This window comes from Bubalus kerabau, chromosome 4 (genome assembly GCF_029407905.1).
Source record: "Bubalus kerabau isolate K-KA32 ecotype Philippines breed swamp buffalo chromosome 4, PCC_UOA_SB_1v2, whole genome shotgun sequence".
NCBI classification, from domain to species: domain Eukaryota; kingdom Metazoa; phylum Chordata; class Mammalia; order Artiodactyla; family Bovidae; genus Bubalus; species Bubalus kerabau.
This window is the reverse complement of record NC_073627.1, coordinates 164,070,344-164,090,513: the sequence shown is the minus strand read 5'-3', so window position 1 is coordinate 164,090,513 and position 20,170 is coordinate 164,070,344. Positions and strand designations below refer to the sequence as shown.

Below are 20,170 nucleotides of genomic sequence, written 5' to 3'. Positions count from 1 at the left end.
GTCTGACTCTCACATACTCACAAAGATGCATAGGAGAAAATACAGGGTTACCTTAGAAAATGAGTGACTCTTTTATGATACTCAGACAACATTCCAGCAATGAAGACTGATTAGCATGGCTTAGGTCACATGCTACCCTGAATAATCACTGTGGCTAGGGAGGATGTTCATTTTTCATTGACCCAAACTGTGTTTCATGATTATCATTCAATCCAGATAGTGTGGTCTGGACTACCCAGCAAAATATGCATTGAGATTGGGAGACAGTTGATTCTTTAACCTGAAAAGAGGCATTCTTTGACAAGATGAGGGGATGCTGGACAGACAAAAAGAGCAAATACTTCAAGGAGACTAAGAAAGATGATGAGGAAGAGAGAGAAGAAAGAGAAGGGTATGAAAAGGAAGAAGAAAGTGCGAAGGGGACAGAGAGAAAGGACAGAGAGAGAGAGTGTTACAGAGAGTGAAAAATAGAGTGAGATACACAGAGAGACAGGTTTCCCAGGTGTCAAAGTGGTAAAGAATCCAGCTGCCAATACAGGAGACACAAGAGATGTGGGTTTGATCTCTGAGCTGGGAAGATCCCCTGGAGTAGGAAATGGCAACCCAATCCAGTATTCTTGCCTGGAAAATTCCATTGGCAGTGGAACGTGGTGGTTTACAGTTCATAGAGTTGGACACAACTGAGTCCCTCCCCCAACACACACACACAAAGAGAGAGAGAGACAAACAGAGAGAATGCTATTCATCATTCTTTCATGGCCTATGTGGAACCAAGAGCTATTGATGCCTATAACTAGAAAGACTGTTGAAAAGATATTATATGGACAGGTTTACAAGGATATATCAGTCAGTTCAGTTGCTCAGTTGTGTCCAGCTCTTTGTGACCCCATGGAATGCAGCACGCCAGACTTCCCTGTCCATCACCAACTCCCAGAATTTGGTCAAACTTATGTCCATCGATTCAGTGATGCCATCCAACCATCTCATTCTCTGTCATCCCCTTCTCTTCCTGCCTTCAATCTTTCCCAGCATCAGGGTATTTTCCAAGGAGTCAGTTCTTCCCATCAGGTGGCCAAAGTATTGGAGCTTCACCTTCAGCATCAGTCTTTCCAATGAACATTCAGGACTGATTTCCTTTAGGATTGACTGGTTTGAACCCCTTACAATCCAGGGGACTCTCAAGAGTTTTCTCCAACACCACAGTTCAAAAGTATAAATTCTTCAGCACTCAGCTTTCTTTATGGATCAACTCTCACATCCATACATGACTACTGGAAAAACCATAGCTTTGACTAGACGGACCTTTGTTGGCAAAGTAATGTCTCTACATTTTAATATGCTGTCTAGGCTGGTCATAGCTTTTCTTCCAAGGAACAAGCATCTTTTAATTTCATGGATTCAGTCACCATCTGCAGTGATTTTGGAGCCCAAGATAATAAAGTCTCTCACTGTTTCCATTGTTACCCCCATCTATTTGCCATGAAGTGATGGGATTGGATGCCTGAAATGCAGTAGTTGGGTGCAGTATCAAAAATGACAGAATGATTTCTGTTCGTTTCTAAGGCAAACCATTCAGTATCACAGTAATCCAAATCTATGCCCCAACCACTAATACCAAAGAAGCTGAAGTTGAATGGGCCTCTGAAGACAAGGATGTATACTGTTATGAAAATGAGAACTCCACATTTAGCTTTATATTAAGAGCACTCTTATTTTACTAAGTTCTGCAGGTTCATCTCTGAATACCAAAGTATATCTTTTCCCCAAAGAATTCTTAAGCTCTTTCATATTTTCCATGAGTACAAGTGTCTACTCAAGATTTTATGCACAGCTTCTTTCACATCCTTATTTCTCAGGATGTGGATGATGGGGTTCAACATTGGGGTTACCACTCCATAAGACAGCCCAATGATCTCATCAGATGTCTTTATGTCCTTTGACTTGGGTTTCATGTACATAAAAAGAGCTGAAAAATAGAATAAAATGACCAAAATCAGGCGGGCTGAACAGGTAGAAAAGCCCTTTTATCTCCCTTCTGCAGATTTAATTATCAGGATGGAAGAGAGGAGATAAAAATTAACACCTGAAACAAGGTGGCGGAGGAATAGGTGGACATGGAATACATCTTTCTCCATGGATACATCAGAAATACACCTTTAGACACAGAAGTGAATGCAGAACACCAGCTAAGAGTGGACAGGAGTACCTGACCAGTAGAAAATAATATATAGGCCCACACAAAACTCAGTAGGATGAAGGAACTAGGGGTAAAAATGGGAATGTTAGTAGGATTTGACCTGCCTTTAGCTGATGGGGAAACTGATGCAGGGTCCGATCCCCACACAGGGGCAATTGTCTGAGTCAGAGGAGAAACATTTAAGGATAAGAGAGAAACAGCTGATCTCTGGCAGCCTAAATGGAATGAAAATCAGACAGTCCTTGCTGCAGCCATACATACCCTGGATGGTGCAGTGGCTGGGAGCTGGAGTTTAGGGATTGTGGAGCAATTCCAGGGTGAGGGCTGCTGTTGACTGGAGAGAGACAGATAGAGGGGATGTGAGGGAGAAGATTGTGATGGGGAATGTGAAAGGTGTTGTTGAATCACGCGAATACACCAGGATTCTTGGCCCCCAGAGGAGAAGAATTCAATCCGGGGCCAGAGACGAGGCTTGATCACTCAGAGCTTTTGTGTAATAAAGTTTTATTAAAGTATAAAGGAGATAGAGAAAGCTTCTGACATAGGCATCAGAAGGGGGCAGAAAGAGTACCCGCTTGCTAGTGTTAACAATGAAGTTATATACTCCAAAGAATGTCTGGAGGTTGTAAGGACCTCCCATAATTTACATTTTAAGATAACAGAATTAGCCAGAAGGTTTGATCCAGAGACTGTCCTCAGGCAAGATATATCCTTGTAAAGACCAGGTCTACTCCCATAATTTACATTTTAAGATAACAGAAGGTTGAATCCAAAGACTGTCCTTAGGCAGGATACATTATTGTTATATAATACTAAGGAATGTCATACCTTTCTAGGGCACTATATTTCCTGCTGCCCTAGCTGCCAACTTCCCTGAGTACCTGGTGCTTCCAGAACCCCTGCGACTCAAGCAGCTGCACCACCTCCACACCTGGCCTCAAATGGGTAAACCCAAGTCCTCTAGCACAGCCTCAGGAGCAAACCCCAGTGAACAACCCATATCCAGATATGGAAATAAAATCACAATTTAAACCCAGGGGCAGTGTGACTAAGGAGGAAGACCCAAAACCCTCCTACCAGCTGTACAGCTACAGATCAAATCTACATGATCAACTAGGCATACTCTGTGTCTGTGGAACATATAAAAGGTCATTGAAAGCTCTCACAAAAGAAAACACACTAGTTCTGATAGCTGCGGACCTTGGAGGCAAGAACATAGCGTAGGAGCAGATTAGCATCTGAGCTGCCTTCAGAGCAGGTCCAGAGATCAGCACAGTGTTGGAGGGCATCCTTTCTTCACATCCTAGGGAAGTGAAGTGGACTGTGACTTCCAGAGAGGGAAAGGACTCTGACAACAGTGACTCAAGAAAAACATTTCTTATTCTTATGTTTTGACTTGTTCTGTAGATTCTTTTGGATTTCTTTTTCTTCCTTTTTCCCCCTCTGTTGTAATTGTTGATTTTTTTTGGTGCTTTGAAATATAACTAAGCTTTTGAGCTTATTTTTTTTCTCTTTTTTCTCTCAGTCATATTTTTTATTGTTATTATAAACCTCTGCCTCTATACTGGGCTTTTGTGATTCTGGGAGGTTTGTTTTTTTTTTTTTTCCCTCTCTCTCTCTTTTTTTAATTTTAATTTTTTTAATCTATTTTTTTTTACATTTATTCCTTTGTTTGCTTTTCCTACTGTTCTTTTCCCCTTGCAGTTAATCTTTAATGTATATAAATCTTTATCTACTTCTATTTAACTTTGCATATCTATTCTTACTTTCTTTTTTTTTTTTTTTCTTTAGTCTCAATATATTTGTTAGTTTTTATTTTCATTGCTTTATTCCCCACTGGGCACCTTGCTTTGGTTTTGTTTCCCGGTTTGTGCTTTAGTTAGTTTTGTTCTGGTAGACATAATCTTTGGTTCCCTTTGTTCACCAGGTCAATCTATTGTACTTTAGTTTTGTTGGACTGTTTTGATTTTGCTTATGAGTGTATATGTACATGTATATGAATGAGAAATAAAAAGATTTACAGACAAGCAAAAGCTGAGAGAATTCAGCACCACCAAACCAGCTCTTCACAAATGCTAAAGGATCTTCTCTAGACAGGAAACACAGAAAAGGTTTATAAACTCAAACCCCAAAGTAAATGGCAACAGATCAGATCAGATCAGATCAGTCATTCAGTTGTGTCCGACTCTTTGCGACCCCATGAATTGCAGCACGCCAGGCCTCCCTGTCCATCACCAACTCCTGGAGTTCACTCAGACTCACGTCCATCGAGTCAGTGATGCCATCCAGCCATCTCATCCTCTGTCGTCCCCTTCTCCTCCTGCCCCCAATCCCTCCCAGCATCAGAGTCTTTTCCAATGAGTCAACTCTTCACATGAGGTGGCCAAAGTGCTGAAGTTTCAGCTTTAGCATCATTCCTTCCAAAGAAATCCCAGGGCTGATCTCCTTCAGAATGGACTGGTTGGATCTCCTTGCAGTCCAAGGGACTCTCAAGAGTCTTCTCCAACACCACAGTTCAAAAGCATCAATTCTTCGGCGCTCAGCCTTCTTCACAGGCCAACTCTCACATCCATACATGACCACTGGAAAAACCATAGCCTTGACTAGACGAACATTTGTTGGCAAAGTGATGTCTCTGCTTTTGAATATGCTATCTAGGTTGGTCATAACTTTCCTTCCGAGGAGTAAGCATCTTTTAATTTCATGGCTGCAGTCACCATCTGCAGTGATTTTGGAGCCCAAAAAAATAAAGTTTGACACTGTTTCCCCATCTATTTCCCATGAAGTGATGGGACCGGATGCCATGATCTTTGTTTTCTGAATGTTGAAGGGTTTGGTAAAACATGCATCAATGTCATATCATGTTGTGATGAAATTATACATGGTTGCTTGGGTAAGAAGAGACCAGATACCTGAACATGTATGACTGATAAAATTTTAAAGGTACTTTTGTAGGCATGTGAAACTGGGACAGAAATGTGAAAAACTTGAAAAAAATGAACAAGTCAATGGAAGATAAAGGAAACCAAAATAGTGTTTACCATATGCCAGATGCTTTTATGTATGTAAAAATTCTCTCTCCCAAAAACATCACAATGAGGCTATTAAAATCCCTGTGGTATAGGTAAGAATATTGAGACATTAAAATTAAGTAAATTGTCCAAGGTCACATAACTAATAACTGGCCTTCTTAGCAGAGAGCATATGGATGAAGGGCCCTAGTCCTGTGGTCACTGCTGGCCAGAGACAGGCTTATTCCATAGAGAAGTCATGTATAGTGTGTGTTAATATGTTCTTCACAAACACAGAGGCTGGTCACCACTCCAGTACACTTAAAAGAGGGTTTCAATGAGCCCTGAGTTGAGCAGCATGGACTAAAGCTACAGCTTTTAGTGGTTTGAACTACTAGGTAGGATAAGTTTGGGAAGAGATAAAGTTGGGAAAATAGGAAGTGGAGGCCTTCATAGCAGAGGGCTTCATAGCTGTTTCTTCAGCACAGACTTGCCATAGGCCCTTGGCTTGGGTAGTGCTTTGAGCTTCTTCCTGTCCACTGTAAAGGTCATCTCAAAGCATGTTTCCCTCCAAACCTGACAGCTGCTTACTCCTCTCTGTGTTTGAGGCTATGGAGAGTGTAGTTATATTTATTGTGATGTAATATTTTTAACATTTTATGACTTCATGCTAGAATTTTTATACTGTTTTTAGAACTTTTTTACAAAAATATTAAAGCACATCTGCCTATTAGTAAAAAAAAAAGTCAACTTATTACCAAAAAAATGGATATTCTTTCCAACAGACATAGTGAGTTTACAGAGTAAAACTGCTTGTTAGTCATCATTTACCAGGTAATGGGTTCTTGAGTGCCTTTGTTTATCACCTAGAATTAAGAAAGCTAAATCTGGGACTCAGAGTAAAAGAAGCATGCATGTTTAAGGAATAAAAATATCCAAAAGCATAAAAAGTTAGATTGATTGAAGTAGGGGAAATAGGATGAAAGGAGAAGTACCCTAATAGTGGCCCAATACAGGTACATTGGAGGAGGGGATGGCAAAACACTCCAGATACACTGGAGGAGGGAATGGCAAACCACTCCAATATTCTTGTCTTGACCACCTCATGAACACTATGAAATGGCAAAAAGATACGATTCTGAAGATGAGCCCCCCAGGTCAGAAGGTGTCCAGTGTGTTACTGAGGAAGAGTGGAAGGGCAATTATTAGTAGCTCCAGAAAGAATGAAGCAGCTGGGCCAAAGAGGAAATGACACTAAGTTATGGATCTGTCTGGTGGTGAAAGTAAAGTCCGATGCTATAAAGATTAATACTGCATAGGAACCTAGAATGTTAGGTCCATGAATGAAGGTAAATTGAAGATGGTCAAGCAGGAGATAGAAAGAGTAAACAGTGACATCTTAGGAATCAGTGAACTAAAATGGATGGGCTGGGCGAATTTAATTCAGATAACAATTATATCTACAGCTCTGGGCAAGAATCCTTTAGAAGAAATGGAATAGCCCTCATAGTCAACAAAGAGTCTGAAATTCAGTATTTGGGTGCAGTCTCAATGACAGAATGATCTCTGTTTGTTTCGAAGGTAAACCATTCAACATCATAGTAATCCATGCCTATGCCCCAACCACTAATGCCAAAGAAGATGAAGTTGACTGGTTCTAAGAAGTCCTCCAAGACCTAGAATTAATACCAAGATAAAGATGTCCTTTTCATTATAGGGGACTGGAATGCAAAAGTAGGATGCCAAGAGATACCTGGAGTAACAGGAAAGTTTGGCCTTAAAGTACAAAGTAAAGCAGGGCCAAAGCTAGAGTTTTGTCAAGAGAACACAATGGTCATGGCAAATAACCTCTTCCAACAACACAAGAGACAACTCTACATATGGATATCACCAGATTATTAATACAAAAATCAGGTTGCTTATATTCTTTGCAGCCGAAGATGGAGTAGCTCTATACAGTCAACAAAAACAAGACCTGGAGCTGACTGTGACTCAGATCATGAGCTCCTTATTTCAAAATTCAGACTTAAATTTAAGAAAGTATGGAAAACCACTAGGTCATTCAGGTATGACCTAAATGAAAACCCTGAAGATTATTATACAATGGAGGTGAAGAATAGATTTAAGGCATTATATCTGGTAGACAGAGTGTGTATGTAATGCATTTAGAAGCATTACTATGAATAAAGCTAGTGGAGGTGATGGAATTTCAGCTGAGCTACTTCAAATCCTAAAGAATGATGCTGTTAAAGTGTTACACTCAAAATGCCAGCAAATTTGGAAAACTCAGAAAGACTGGAAAAGTTCAGTTTTCATTCCAATTCCAAAGAAGGGCAATACCAAAGAATGTTCAAACTACCATACAGTTGTGCTCATTTTACATGTTAGTTAAGGTTATGCTCAAAATCCTTCAAGCTAGGTTTCAACAGCATGTGAACCAAGAACTTCCAGATGTACAAGCTGGGTTTAGAAATGGCTGAGGAACAAGAGATCAAATTGCCAACACTCAATGGGTCATAGAGAAAGCAAGGGAATTTCAGAAAAACATCTTGTGCTTCATTGACTACATGAAAGCCTTTGACTGTGTGAATCACAACAAACTGGGAATTTCTGGAAGAGGTGGGAATACCAATCCACATTACCTGCCTCCTGAGAAACCTGTATGTAGGTCAAGAAGCAACAGTTAGAACCAGACATAGAACAAAGGACTTGTTCAAAGTTGGGAAAGGAGAACAACAAGGCTGTATATTGTAACTGTGCTTATTTAAATTTTATGCAGAGTACATTATGTGAAATGCTGGGCTGGGTGAATCACAAGCTGGAATTAAAATTGCCAGGAGGAATCTTATCAACCTCAGATATGCAGATGATACCAATCTAATGGCAGAAAATGAAGAACTAAAGAGCCTCTTTCGGAGAAGGCAATGGCACCCCACTCCAGTACTATTGCCTGGAAAATCCCATGGATGGAGGAGCCTGGTGGGCTGCAGTCCATGGGGTCGCTAAAAGTCGGACACGACTGAGCGACTTCACTTTCACTTTTCACTTTCATGCATTGGAAAAGTAAATGACAACCCACTCCAGTGTTCTTGCCTGGAGAATCCCAGGGACGGGGGAGCCTGGTGGGCTGCCGTCTATGGGGTCCCACAGAGTTGGACACGACTGAAGTGACTTAGCATCATCAGCAGCAAAGAGCCTCTTTATGAGGATCAAAGTGGAGAGTGAAAAAACTGGCTTAAAACTCAACATTCAAAAAATGAAGCTCATGGTATCTGGTCTCATCACTTCATGGCAAATAGAAGGGTAAAAAGTGGAAGCTGTGATAGATTTTCTATTCTTGGGCTCCAAAACTACAGCCATGAAATTTAGAAAATGCTTGCTCCTGGAAAGGAAAGCCATGACAAACTAGACAGTGTATTAAAATCACTTGGTCAACAAAAATCATATAGTCAAAGCTGTGATTTTTCCAGTAGTCATGTTTAGATGTCAGAGTAGGACCATAAAGAAGGTTGAGTTTTGAAGAACTGATGCCTTCAAATTGTGGTGCTTTAGAAGACTCTTGCTAGTCAAGGCTTTGGTTTTTCCAGTGGTCATGTATGGATGTGAGAGTTGGATTGTGAAGAAAGCTGAGTGCCGAAGAATTGATGCCTTTGAACTGTGGTGTTGGAGAAGATTCTTGAGAGTCCCTTGGACTACAAGGAGATCCAACCAGTCCATTCTGAAGGAGATCAGCTCTGGGATTTCTTGGGAAGGAATGATGCTAAAGCTGAAACTCCAGTATTTTGGCCACCTCATACAAAGAGTTGTCTCATTGGAAAAGACTCTGATGCTGGGAGGGATTGAGGGCAGGAGGAGAAGGGGACGACAGAGAATGAGATGGCTGGATGGCATCACTGACTCGATGGACGTGAGTCTGAGTGAACTCCGGGAGTTGGTGATGGACAGGGAGGCCTGGCGTGCTGCGATTCATGGGGTCGCAAAGAGTCGGACATGACTGAGCGACTGAACTGAACTGAGACGACTCTTGAGAGCTCCTTAGACTGCAAGGAGATCAAACCCTAAAAGAAGTGTCAACCCTGAATATTCATTGGAAGGACTGATATTGATGCTGAAGCTCCAGTACTTTGGCCACCTAATGCAAAAAGCCAACTCATTGGAAAAAACTCTGATGCTTGGAAATATTGAGGGCAGGAGGAGAAAAGGGGTCAGAGGATGGATGATTGGATGGCATCACCAACTAATTGGAAATGAATCTGAGCAAACTTTTGAGATAGTAAAGGACAGGTGGGCCTGGTGTGCTGCAGTTCATGGGGTTGCCAAGAGTCAGGCACTGCTTAGCAACTGAACAACAGCAAGCACATAAAAGTGATTAGTAGCTGTTTGCATAGTTCCAAAAGTGTTAATTAAAGGCTAAATGCACCAATTACTTGAGTAAGGAGAAGTGGTCTATATGTTAAATGCCTGTGTGTTTGGTTAATGAATTAGAGCAGTTTCAGTGGATTCTGTGACCATGAACGATATTACTGGAAGTGTATATGTGTGTGTCTGTGTGTGTTGAGGGAGAGAGGTGCTATTTCTAGGGAAAGGTTAAAAGGAATGGCCTGAGGCTTTAATGAAGCAAGGTATTTGGATGCAGGGCCTATTGTTTGTGCTCTCTGGGTGGTGGCAGTGGATGTCTCCCTGACAAATCACTTCAAGTGAGATCTGTCAAAGAATAGACCTGTTGGAAGATGTGTCTTTTTGGTCACAGTCTTTCTGTGTGTCCCCTTCCATTGGACTTAAGTGCAAGTGAAGTCGCTCAGTCGTGCCCGACTCTTTGTGACCCCATGGACAGTAGCCTGCACCACGCTCCTCCGTCCATGGGATTTTCTTTCTTTTTTTTTTTGTGTGTGTGTGTGTGTAATAAAGTTTTATTAAAGTATAAAGGAGATAGAGAAAGCTTCTGACACAGGCATCAGAAGGGGGCAGAAAGAGTACCCGCTTGCTAGTGTTAACAATGAAGTTATATAAGCCAAAGAATGTCTGGAGGTTGCAAAGACCTCATCAGACCCACTCCCATAATTTACATCTTAAGCTAACACTGTCCTCAGGCAAGATATATCCTTGTAAAGACCAGGTCTACTCCCATAATTAACATTTTAAGATAACAAAAGGTTGAATCCAAAGACTGTCCATGGGATTTTCAAGGCAAGAGTACTGGAGTGGATTGCCATTTCCTTTTCCAGGGAATCTTCCCAACCCAGGGATCGAACCCAGGTCTCTCACATTGTAGACAGACACTTTACTATCTGAGCCACCACAATAGTTCCATTGGACTTAAGCAGAAGCCAACTAAAATGGCAGTTAAATGTGTTTGCAATACAAGCCACAGACTTACAGACAGTATAAGAAAGAAAGAAAGAAAGAAATTGAAGTCACTCAGTTGTGTCTGACTCTTTGCAACCCCATGGACTGTAACCTGCCAGGCTCCTCCATCCATGGGATTCTCCAGGCAAGAGTACTGGAGTGGGTTGCCATTTCCTTCTCCAGGGGATCTTCCTGACCCAGGGATCTAACCCGGGTCTCCGGCATTGTAGGCAGACACTTTACCATCTGAGCCACCAGGGAAAATATACAGACAGTATATTCAAGTCATATATCTGATAACATTTCATACTCAGACTAGATAATTCTCAAGCTGCAATGATAGTAAATAACCCAATTAAAAATGAGCATAACACATGAATGATGCTTTACTAAAGAGAACACAAGGGTGACAAAACCCCAAAACAATAGTCATTAAGGAAATGTCTATGATATCATATCCCCACATACCTAACAGAATGGGAAAAATATATATAGTGACAATACCAATTGTTGATCAGGGTGGGAAGCAACTGGAACTCTCATTTGTCAAAAATGAAAAATGATAACCACTCTAGAAAGCTGTTTGACAGTGTCTTATAAAATTAAATATTCATGTCCTATATCATCTAGTATGCTATCCCTTGATTTTTACCCTAAAAAATGGCAACTTTTTTCACACAAAATTCTGAGCATAAAAGTCTATAACAGCCTATTCATAATTACTCCAAACTGGAAAGAACCCAAATGTCTTTCAACAGGTAAATAGATAAACTGTATCAATACAATATCATTCAATATCAATACAATGGAGTTCTACTCACCTATAACAACTTTGATGAATCTCAAAGGATTTATAATAAGTGAAAGAAGCCGGACAGCAATGACCATATGATTCCTTTTATATGGCATTCTGCAAAAGGTTAAACTATAGGGACCAAAAACAAATACAGCTTTTACAGGATTTATGAATGGATGAAATGAATGATTATTAACCCCCTAAAACAAGGGGGTTTTAGGGTGAGAGAAGAGTTCTATGCCTTGATCACCATGATAGTTACATGAATCTGTTTATGTGTTAGAACTCATAGAACTATAAGCTGAGAGAGACAAATTTTTTCTGTATATTTTACTGCCTGATAATTTAAAATAAAATTTTAAAAGTCACTCTATATCTCACCAAGAAAGGCTTTTGCATTGTAAGAAGACTTTAGATTACTGGGCTTCACATGAATTACAACTGTTTTTTGTTTTTTTTTTTTTTTGGCAATTAGGCAGTCAGTAGCCACTAGTTGGGTTTATTTATTTATTTTTTTTAAATTTTATTTTATTTTTAAACTTTACATAACTGTATTAGTTTTGCCAAATATCAAAATGAATCCGCCACAGGTATACATGTGTTTCCCATCCCGAACCCTCCTCCCTCCTCCCTCCCCATTCCATCCCTCTGGGTCGTCCCAGTGCACCAGCCCCAAGCATCCAGTATCGTGCATCGAACCTGGACTGGCAACTCATTTCATACATGATATTTTACATGTTTCAATGCCATTCTCCCAAATCTTCCCACCCTCTCCCTCTCCCACAGAGTCCATAAGACTGTTCTATACATCAGTGTCTCTTTTGCTGTCTCGTACACAGGGTTATTGTTACCATCTTTCTAAATTCCATATATATGCGTTAGTATACTGTATTGGTGTTTTTCTTTCTGGCTTACTTCATTCTGTATAATAGGCTCCAGTTTCATCCACCTCATTAGAACTGATTCAAATGTATTCTTTTTAATGGCTGAGTAATACTCCATTGTGTATATGTACCACAGCTTGCTTATCCATTCATCTGCTGATGGACATCTAGGTTGCTTCCATGTCCTGGCTATTATAAACAGTGCTGCAATGAACATTGGGGGTACACGTGTCTCTTTCCCTTCTGGTTTCCTCAGTGTGTATGCCCAGCAGTGGGATTGCTGGATCATAAGGCAGTTCTATTTCCAGTTTTTTAAGGAATCTCCACACGGTTCTCCATAGTGGCTGTACTAGTTTGCATTCCCACCAACAGTGTAAGAGGGTTCCCTTTTCTCCACACCCTCTCCAGCATTTATTACTTGTAGACTTTTGGATCGCAGCCATTCTGACTGGTGTGAAATGGTACCTCATAGTGGTTTTGATTTGCATTTCTCTGATAATGAGTGATGTTGAGCATCTTTTCATGTGTTTGTTAGCCATCTGTATGTCTTCTTTGGAGAAATGTCTATTTAGTTCTTTGGCCCATTTTTTGATTGGGTCATTTATTTTTCTGGAGTTGAGCTGTAGGAGTTGCTTGTATATTCTCGAGATTAGTTGTTTGTCAGTTGCTTCATTTGCTATTATCTTCTCCCATTCTGAAGGCTGTCTTTTCACCTTGCTAATAGTTTCCTTTGATGTGCAGAAGCTTTTAAGGTTAATTAGGTCCCATTTGTTTATTTTTGCTTTTATTTCCAATATTCTGGGAGGTGGGTCATAGAGGATCCTGCTGTGATGTATGTCAGAGAGTGTTTTGCCGATGTTCTCCTCTAGGAGTTTTATAGTTTCTGGTCTTACGTTTAGATCTTTAATCCATTTTGAGTTTATTTTTGTGTATGGTGTTAGAAAGTGTTCTAGTTTCATTCTTTTACAAGTGGTTGACCAGATTTCCCAGCACCACTTGTTAAAGAGATTGTCTTTAATCCATTGTATATTCTTGCCTCCTTTGTCAAAGATAAGGTGTCCATATGTGCGTGGATTTATCTCTGGGCTTTCTATTTTGTTCCATTGATCTATATTTCTGTCTTTGTGCCAGTACCATACTGTCTTGATAACTGTGGCTTTGTAGTAGAGCCTGAAGTCAGGCAGGTTGATTCCTCCAGTTCCATTCTTCTTTCTCAAGATCGCTTTGGCTATTCGAGGTTTTTTGTATTTCCATACAAATTGTGAAATTATTTGTTCTAGCTCTGTGAAGAATGCTGTTGGTAGCTTGATAGGGATTGCATTGAATCTATAGATTGCTTTGGGTAGTATACTCATTTTCACTATATTGATTCTTCCAATCTATGAACATGGTATATTTCTCCATCTGTTAGTGTCCTCTTTGATTTCTTTCACCAGTGTTTTATAGTTTTCTATATATAGGTCTTTAGTTTCTTTAGGTAGATATATTCCTAAGTATTTTATTCTTTCCGTTGCAATGGTGAATGGAATTGTTTCCTTAATTTCTCTTTCTGTTTTCTCATTATTAGTGTATAGGAATGCAAGGGATTTCTGTGTGTTGATTTTATATCCTGCAACTTTACTATAGTCATTGATTAGTTCTAGTAATTTTCTGGTGGAGTCTTTAGGGTTTTCTATGTAGAGGCTCATGTCATCTGCAAACAGTGAGAGCTTTACTTCTTCTTTTCCAATTTGGATTCCTTTTATTTCTTTTTCTGCTCTGATTGCTGTGGCCAAAACTTCCAAAACTATGTTGAATAGTAATGGTGAAAGTGGGCACCCTTGACTTGTTCCTGACTTTAGAGGAAATGCTTTCAATTTTTTACCATTGAGGATAATGTTTGCTGTGGGTTTGTCATATATAGCTTTTATTATGTTGAGGTATGTTCCTTCTAGTCCTGCTTTCTGGAGAGTTTTGATCATAAATGGATGTTGAATTTTGTCAAAGGCTTTCTCTGCATCTATTGAGATAATCATATGGTTTTTATATTTCAATTTGTTAATGTGGTGTATTACATTGATTGATTTGCGGATATTGAAGAATCCTTGCATCCCTGGGATAAAGCCCACTTGGTCATGGTGTATGATCTTTTTAATGTGTTGTTGGATTCTGATTGCTAGAATTTTGTTAAGGATTTTTGCATCTATGTTCATCAGTGATATTGGCCTGTAGTTTTCTTTTTTTGTGGGATCTTTGTCAGGTTTTGGTATTAGGGTGATGGTGGCCTCATAGAATGAGTTTGGAAGTTTACCATCCTCTGCAATTTTCTGGAAGAGTTTGAGCAGGATAGGTGTTAGCTCTTCTCTAAATTTTTGGTAGAATTCAGCTGTGAAGCCCTCTGGACCTGGGCTTTTGTTTGCTGGAAGATTTTTGATTACAGTTTCGATTTCCGTGCTTGTGATGGGTCTGTTAAGATTTTCTATTTCTTCCTGGTCGAGTTTTGGAAAGTTGTACTTTTCTAAGAATTTGTCCATTTCTTCCTCGTTGTCCATTTTATTGGCATATAATTGTTGATAGGATCTCTTATGATCCTTTGTATTTCTGTGTTGTCTGTTGTGATCTCTCCATTTTCATTTCTAATTTTATTGATTTGATTTTTCTCCCTTTGTTTCTTGATGAGTCTGGCTAATGGTTTGTCAATTTTATTTATCCTTTCAAAAAACCAGCTTTTGGTTTTGTTGATTTTTGCTATGGTCTCTTTTGTTTCTTTTGCATTTATTTCTGCTCTAAGTTTTAAGATTTCTTTCCTTCTACTAACCCTGGGGTTCTTCATTTCTTCCTTTTCTAGTTGCTTTAGGTGTAGAGTTAGGTTATTTATTTGACTTTTTTCTTGTTTCTTGACGTGTGCCTGTATTGCTATGAACTTTCCCCTTAGGACTGCTTTTACCGTGTCCCACAGGTTTTGGGTTGTTGTGTTTTCATTTTCATTCGTTTCTATGCAAATTTTGATTTCTTTTTTGATTTCTTCTGTGATTTGTTGGTTATTCAGCAGCGTGTTGTTCAGCCTCCATATGTTGGAATTTTTAATAGTTTTTCTCTTGTAATTGAGATCTAATCTTACTGCATTGTGGTCAGAAAAGATGCTTGGAATGATTTCTATTTTTTTGAATTTACCAAGGCTAGCTTTATGGCCCAGGATGTGATCTATCCTGGAGAAGGTTCCATGTGCGCTTGAGAAGAAGGTGAAATTCATTGTTTTGGGATGAAATGTCCTATAGATATCAATTAGGTCTAACTGGTCTATTGTATCATTTAAAGTTTGTGTTTCCTTGTTAATTTTCTGTTTAGTTGATCTATCCATAGGTGTGAGTGGGGTATTAAAGTCTCCCACTATTATTGTGTTATTGTTAATTTCTCCTTTCATACTTGTTAGCATTTGTCTTACATACTGCAGTGCTCCCGTGTTGGATGCATATATATTTATAATTGTTATATCCTCTTCTTGGATTGATCCTTTGATCATTATGTAGTGACCTTCTTTGTCTCTTTTCACAGCCTTTGTTTTAAAGTCTATTTTATCTGATATGAGTATTGCTACTCCTGCTTTCTTTTGGTCCCTATTTGCATGGAAAATCTTTTTCCAGCCCTTCACTTTCAGTTTGTATGTGTCCCCTGTTTTGAAGTGGGTCTCTTGTAGACAACATATGTAGGGGTCTTGTTTTTGTATCCATTCAGCCAGTCTTTGTCTTTTGGTTGGGGCATTCAACCCATTTACGTTTAAGGTAATTACTGATAAGTATGATCCCGTTGCCATTTACTTTATTGTTTTGGGTTTGAATTTATACACCATTTTTGTGTTTCCTGTCTAGAGAATATCCTTTAGTAGTTGGGTTTATTGCTAACCATTCTGTCATCAGATTGATACACGTCTTTCAGTGTTTCAGTATGCAGTGGGTTACTGTTGATCCTCCTGACCCAGGAGCTAGGCTGCCTAACTCTCAGATAATTATGGGCTACAAGCAGGCTTGAATTTGAGCCCAGGTTTTGCTACACATCAGTTATATGACTTTAGACTTAAACTGTCTTAGTTTAACTTAGATAAGATCCTTATCTTTAAAGTGATATATATTGTGAAGTTTAAATGAGGTAATGCATGGAAGAAAACCTCATACACAGTTGCCGGTTCACAAAGAGTGATTTGTACAATAGCTTCTCCCTCATATTTCTCTTCTTGTATTATTCCTGTATTATTTACTTCTTTATTCCCTTACACCTCTCTTCTTCCCCTTCCTTATTTTCTTTCTTCCCTCTTTTCATTAGGTTCAGGAAAATTTCTGTATTTGTTCATTGATGAACTTGAATTTACTATAGTAAATAAACTATTACTAAAAAACAGTATTTGAATTCTTCCAGGTAAAAGAGAGATGTAAAATGGTGTGGGAAAACAAAACCATTCTGGTGGAATTTTTCCCGAAGGGGCTTTCTGGTTATCCAAGGCTTGAGCTACTCTTTTTGTGCTAATCTTAATAATGCATATGGTTATCCTTCTGGGAAATGGCACCCTTATTCTCATCAGCATCTTAGACTCCCATCTTCACACCCCTATATACTTCTTCCTGGGGAACCTCTCCTTTTTGGACATCTGCTACTCCACCACCTCCATTCCCCTCATGGTGGTGAGCTTCCTCTCAGAAAGAAAAGACCATCTCCTTCTCTGGCTGTGCTGTGCAGATGTTCCTTGGCTTGGCCATGGGGACAACAGAGTGTGTGCTCCTGGACATGATGGCCATTGACTGATATATGGCTATCTGTAACCCTCTGAGATAATTCTGTTATCATGAGCAAGGCTTCCTATGTGCCCATGGCAGCTGGCTCCTGGTTTGCAGGGGTTATCAACTCTGCCGCATGAATTGCATTTGTGGTACAATTGCCCTTTTCCAGGAATAATGTCATCAATCATTTCTCCTGTGAAATTTTGGCTGTCATGAAACTGGCTTGTGCTGACATCTCAGGCAATGCATTCATCATGTTTGTGGCTATGGCATTGTTCACATTGATACCGCTTCTCTTGATTGTCATCTCTTACTCGTTAATCATTTCCAGCATTTTGAATATCCACACTTCTGAGGGGAGAAGCAAAGCCTTCTCTACCTGCTCTGCTCATCTGACTGTGGTTATAGTATTCTCCAAAACTATTCTCTTCATGTACATGAAGCCCAAGTCTAGAGACACTCAATTCAGATAACATGGATGCTACTGACAAGCTTATAACTGTGTTCTATGGAGTGATGACTCCCATGATGAGTCCTTTAATCTACAGTCTCAGAAACAAGGATGTGAAGGAAGCAGTAACACATCTATTTAATAGAAGTTTCTTCAGCAAGTGAATGGAAGAAGTATAGGATTGGAAACATGTTGGGCAGTGTTGAAACTTGAGAATTATGTAGTGTTTTGGTTATCTTGACTTCTTTTTGTGTTTTTTTATATTTCATTTTATATTTTAACTTTTTTATATTTAAAAAATTTAATAATGGCATATGGCATTTCAAAATTATTTCATGCTCTTTATAAAGAATTTGCAAGATACAGGACAGTAGAATGAGAAGAAAAGTGATCACGTATTGCTCTAAAACTTTATGAAAAATATGCTATATTCATTGCAGTATTGGTATTATGTGTTATATGCCCTTTTATGTTCACATTTTATACAATATTATTTTATAGGCATTACTTCATTAAATCTTTCAAAATAAATAATTGTCTTTGTTGGGAAAAAATCTAAACAGAAATCTCCCAAAACACCATACCCACATTTCAGTTGTAGTTTCCCACTAATCTACAAATAGTCCGAAACCAGTAAATGCTATTTTCTTGCTCAGTATTTAGAATACTTTTTTCCTATGGAATTTAATGATATTGAACATTTGCAACTATAGAGGGAGTGGGTAAATGGGGCTTTTGAGTGAGCCCTATGCAATCAATCAGGATGCCTTTTGTTTTTCCTTAAAATTGTTTTCAGCTTACATGATAGTATTATCATAAAGAACATTTTGCAAAATTAAAACATAGTTTGAAATTCAGTCTGCTGATCCAAGTTAAAACGTGGACAAATGTTGAGTTAGATGGGAGGTCATATCAGTGTGATTTAGAAGACCAGATTCTTTGATATCCTGAGGATCTTAATTACTTTTCTAAATCTTAGAATATCCAAGCTCTCGGTTTTAGTATATATCTGCCTTTATGTCTTATCTCTGTTACTAACTAGCATAGTGATCTTTGGAAGCAGAGGATTGGGAGATGTCAGAAGAAGATAACATTATCTTGATTTTCCTTGGCTTTCTCTTCAAATTTTCACTTTATCAAAAGAGAACACTTCTAATTTACAGTCTAAGATGAATGATAGGTTTGTTCAAGAATGAGGAACATCCTAGGAAATTCATTTGGTTGGACACATTTTATATTGATAAATCTGTAAATTCATAGGATGTTGAGCATAACATTTTTTACATAGACAAATAAGAAAAAAGGTTTGTGGAATTTGAGGTATATTTATTTTATTATTCCAAGTTTATTTTTTAATTTTAGTAGAAGGAGTATTAAACAGTCATGAACTATATTCAATTACCTCTAGCTTCGTCAACGACATTTTCGAGTGCATCACTGGTGAGGCATCGCACCTGGCATATTACAACAAGCATTCAACTATCACATCCAGGGAGATCCAGACCGCCGTGCGCTTACTGCTACCTGGGGAGCTGGCCAAGCATGCCACGTCCGAGGGCACTAAGGCTGTCACCAAGTATATCAGCTCCAAGTAAATATAATATGCCTTGCCGCTGTTAAGGGAGAAGGCAATGGCACCCCACTCCAGTATTCTTGCCTGGGAAATCCCATGGACGGAAGGCCTGTTGGGCTGTAGTCCATGGGGCCGCTAAGAGTTGGACATGACTGAGCGACTTCACTTTCACCTCCATCATCATCATTCACAGATTAAATCTGATGGCAAAAGTTGAGACCATTGATGTATCAGATTCATACTGTGACAAAATAAGTTATGAGAACCTATTACTTCCCATACACCAGCTCATAGAACTCCACCCACCCCAACTAAGAGTTCCAAGTAGGTGGAAAACTTCTAAAGTTAGGCGTGTTATGTTTGACCCACAGGATATCCCTTATAGAAATTTTGTCTTTTCTAAGAACTTGAGCCCAGCTGCTTCCAGAAACCCTCTGAGATGACTGATCTAGGTCCTAATCTTTTAACAATTTATGAATTTCCTCTAGAAAATTTATTAAAGCAAATAGAAATTTTAATGTGCGTATTTCTCCTCAGAGTAGGACACCAGAAGGGTTTCCCCTTCAAAGGGTTGTGGAATCAAGATGTGGAGGAAAGAAAGGCAAGTCACCTGTTTTGATGTAGCCATGTATTCAAGTTTTCTTGGCAAATACACTATCATTATGTTAAATACACTATCATAATACTGATATACTTGTTTAATACTTGAGCCTGTAAAGGGTTCTTCATTCAGAAAATTTATTACAAAAGTCTTCTATATTTTACTAATTTTTCTTAGGATTTGTGATTTGGAAAAAAAAGTTTTTTAGAAGGAATGATAACACCCCCACACTATCATATAATAATAAAATTAAATGAAATAATTTCATTCTGGTTAAGTCATCCAGAGTGTATACTGTCATTTGTAACTAAGCCATGATTGACACATGGCAAACGAGGCCCTCTTTGCTTCGGTTTGTTTAGTTCCATCCATCTTCCCCTAACCCCCATCTGCCTCTTTATTTAGGTTTCTTTGATGCTGAGTTTTTCTTTCCCTGGATTCATCATGCCATGTCTTGTCTTTCACTTTTGTTGTTATTAGTTCTGTTTCTTGAAATTTTCTTCCCATATTCCTTCTTTCTCAAGTTTTTACTCACAAATTAAGGATCAGTTCATCTATCA

General features: G+C 39.0%; 1 protein-coding gene and 1 pseudogene across 1 annotated transcript in view; one reads left to right on the top strand and one right to left on the bottom strand.

Moving 5' to 3' along the window:
* Window positions 1–1,784: 1,784 nt before the first annotated feature.
* The window catches only part of LOC129650576 (olfactory receptor 13D1-like), a 57,267-nt gene continuing 38,881 nt past the window's right edge, over window positions 1,785–20,170 (bottom strand). The window contains exon 2 of the mRNA XM_055579200.1: window positions 1,785–2,021. Within this exon, the coding sequence (XP_055435175.1) occupies window positions 1,785–2,021 (237 nt within the window). The remainder of the gene's footprint in view (window positions 2,022–20,170) is intronic.
* On the top strand, window positions 16,645–17,600 carry LOC129650572 (olfactory receptor 13C9-like; annotated as a pseudogene).